This window comes from Mandrillus leucophaeus, unplaced genomic scaffold (genome assembly GCF_000951045.1).
Source record: "Mandrillus leucophaeus isolate KB7577 unplaced genomic scaffold, Mleu.le_1.0 Scaffold1103, whole genome shotgun sequence".
Taxonomy (NCBI): Eukaryota; Metazoa; Chordata; class Mammalia; order Primates; family Cercopithecidae; genus Mandrillus; species Mandrillus leucophaeus.
The window spans coordinates 30942-33563 of NW_012099244.1; the positions used below are offsets into that span (position 1 = coordinate 30942).

Sequence of the window (2622 nt, forward strand, 5' to 3'; positions counted from 1 at the left end):
TTTTTTTAAGATGGAGTCTTGCTCTGTCACCCAGGCTGGAGTGCAGTGGTGTGATGTCAGCTCACTGCAACCTCTGCCCCCAGGGTTCAAGCGATTCTCCTGCCTCAGCCTCCCAAGTAGCTGGGATTACAGGTGTGTGCCACCACATCTGGCTAATTTTTGTATTTTTAGTAGAGATGGGGTTTTGCCACGTTGGCCAGGCTGGTCTTGAACTCCTGACCTCAGGTGGTCTGCCTGCCTCAGCCTCCCAAAGTGTTGGGATTATAGATGTGAGCCACCATACCTGGTCAAAATGCAGATTCTTGATCAGGCCTGAAATGCTGCATTTAACTAGCTCTCAGGAATGCTGCTGCTGCTGGAGCCTGGAACCACCAGATCAAGGATCTAAACTGGGGGTGATTTTGATGTTAGGGGATATTTGCCCATCTCTGGAGACATTTTTTGTTGTAGCAACTGGGAGTATGCTGCTGGCATCTCATGTAGAAGCCAGGGATGCTGACATGCAGCCCTCCATAACAAAGATTACCTGGCCCAGATGTTCACACTGCCAAGGATGGAAAACCCTGCTCTAGATCACCCTTGATCTGGATTCGTGGTACTCAACCTCCAGCCCATATTGGAATCACCTGGAGAGCTTTGAAAATTTTGATACACAGGTCCCAGCCCCAGAGATCTTTTTTTTTTTTTTTAAATACAGAGCCTCACTCTGTAGCCCAGGCTGGAGTGCAGTGGCACTACCTTGGCTCACTGTAACCTCTGCCTCCTGGGTTTAAGCAATTCTCATGCCTTAGCCACCTAAGTAGCTGGGATTACAGGCACAAACCACCACGCCCAACTAATTTTTGTATTTTTAATAGAGACAGGGTTTTGCCCTGTTGGTCAGGCTGATCTCAAACTCCTGCCCTCAAGAGATTGGCCTGCCTGAGCCTCCCAAAGTGCTGGGATTACAGGCATGAGCCACCGCGCCCAGCCCTAGCCCCAGAGGTGTTGAGATTTAGCCAGTCTCGTTCCTGTTTAGCCATGGTTGAGCACCGCAACCTTAGACCTTGCCAAACTAATAATCTTGAAGGTAAAAACAAAAAGCCCGATTCCTAATGCTTGGAGCAGCCCAGTATTGATTTTCCCCAGAGCTGTTGCTTTTGCCCTGATGCTGTTCTTTGCCTTACAGTAGAAATTAGTCTCATAGTATTTATTTTTATAAAAACAAAATAAAAATAAGATTCTTGGTGAAAAAGTGTTATTCCTGTGGTGGTACTAAAAACCTCAAGACAGAGTCTGTAAGAGTGGGTGGGAAGCTGAGGCAAATAAATGCCAACTCCCCACAGGCATTTTTTGATATCTATGAACGTGAACTTGGAAATGTGGAATATCAGATAACTGCTGTTCCAGTGTTCAGTTGCATAGTGCTGAGACTGTGATATTAACTATGCCTCTTTCCCTCCCTCTATAGACAAATGCATATATGACTTTTGATGTAAACAAACTGACAAGTATAAATATTTCTTCTCCTGGATCACCAGTCACTGCCGTAACTGACGACTTCAAGCAGGGCCAGCGCCACACACTTCTAGTGTGGGCCCCCAATCACTACTGGGTGGTAAGTGCGTGAACACTTACAGTTGACTCTTTGCTGTTTGTGATACTGGAGGCCCAAATTTTTATGGTGTGACTTTGTTTTACTCCCATATAGTATTATATTAGCTCATCCTCAATTTCTTCCTTCTTCTGGAACACAAGACTTCAAAAACACCAGTCAGACTTCCAATAAAAGTATGACTGGTGGATAGGAAAAGCTAATATTAATTGAAATTTCTAAAAAGACAACCTCTGGACATTGTATGGGGTCTGTGCACGGATGTGCGTGTGTGTACAGAAGTCACAAAGGGTACATATGTGAATTCTCAGGGACTTTTTCAGAGAGTTTAAAATATATAATTAATTGCACTGAATTTAAAAATTTGCACTAAATAGTCCGAAAATTAGAGCAGTCTCTGAAAAAGTATAATAAGCCTACCAGGTAAAAGCAATAAAATACTATACATACAAAATATTTGATGAGAAAATACAGAGATCTAAATATGTCATTCGCTCATAAAAAGCTCTGTAACCTAGCCTGGACAACATAGTGAGACCCCTGTCTCTACAAAAATGTTAAACATTTGAGTGTGGTGGTGCATGCCTGTCGTCCCAGCTACTTAGGTGACTGGTGTGGGAGGATTGCTTGAGCCCAGGAGGTAGAGGCTGCAGTGAGCCATGCTCATGCCAGTGTGCTCCAGCCTGGGTGACAGAGCAAGACCGTGTCTCAAAAAAAAAAAAAAAAAGCAGCAGCAATGAAGGTATAGTTGAGCTACATGAAAGGGTTGTGGACATTCTGTAAAGTACATTTAAGTGAGCTTCTATGGAACTGCAACATGGAATTAAGACTCTTGGTCATTTGCTTAATTAGGGAGCTGCTGAGTGGCTTGTTCTAAAGTTTTGGAGAGTAGTGTTCTGTGGAAGCCCGGCAGCCAACGATCAAAAATTGTAGAGGCTCATGTTAGCTTTAAAGAAAATCAAAGCTAAAGAAACGGAGCCCTTCTTCCTTCTTCCTTCCTTTCTTTTCTCCTTCTCTTCTCTTTTCTC

At 43.8% G+C, this 2622-nt stretch overlaps 1 protein-coding gene across 1 annotated transcript in view; it reads left to right on the plus strand.

Moving 5' to 3' along the window:
- The window catches only part of SLC15A1 (solute carrier family 15 (oligopeptide transporter), member 1), a 44712-nt gene that overhangs the window by 21373 nt on the left and 20717 nt on the right, over positions 1-2622 (plus strand). The window contains exon 16 of the mRNA XM_011992417.1: positions 1451-1597. Within this exon, the coding sequence (XP_011847807.1) occupies positions 1451-1597 (147 nt within the window). The remainder of the gene's footprint in view (positions 1-1450; positions 1598-2622) is intronic.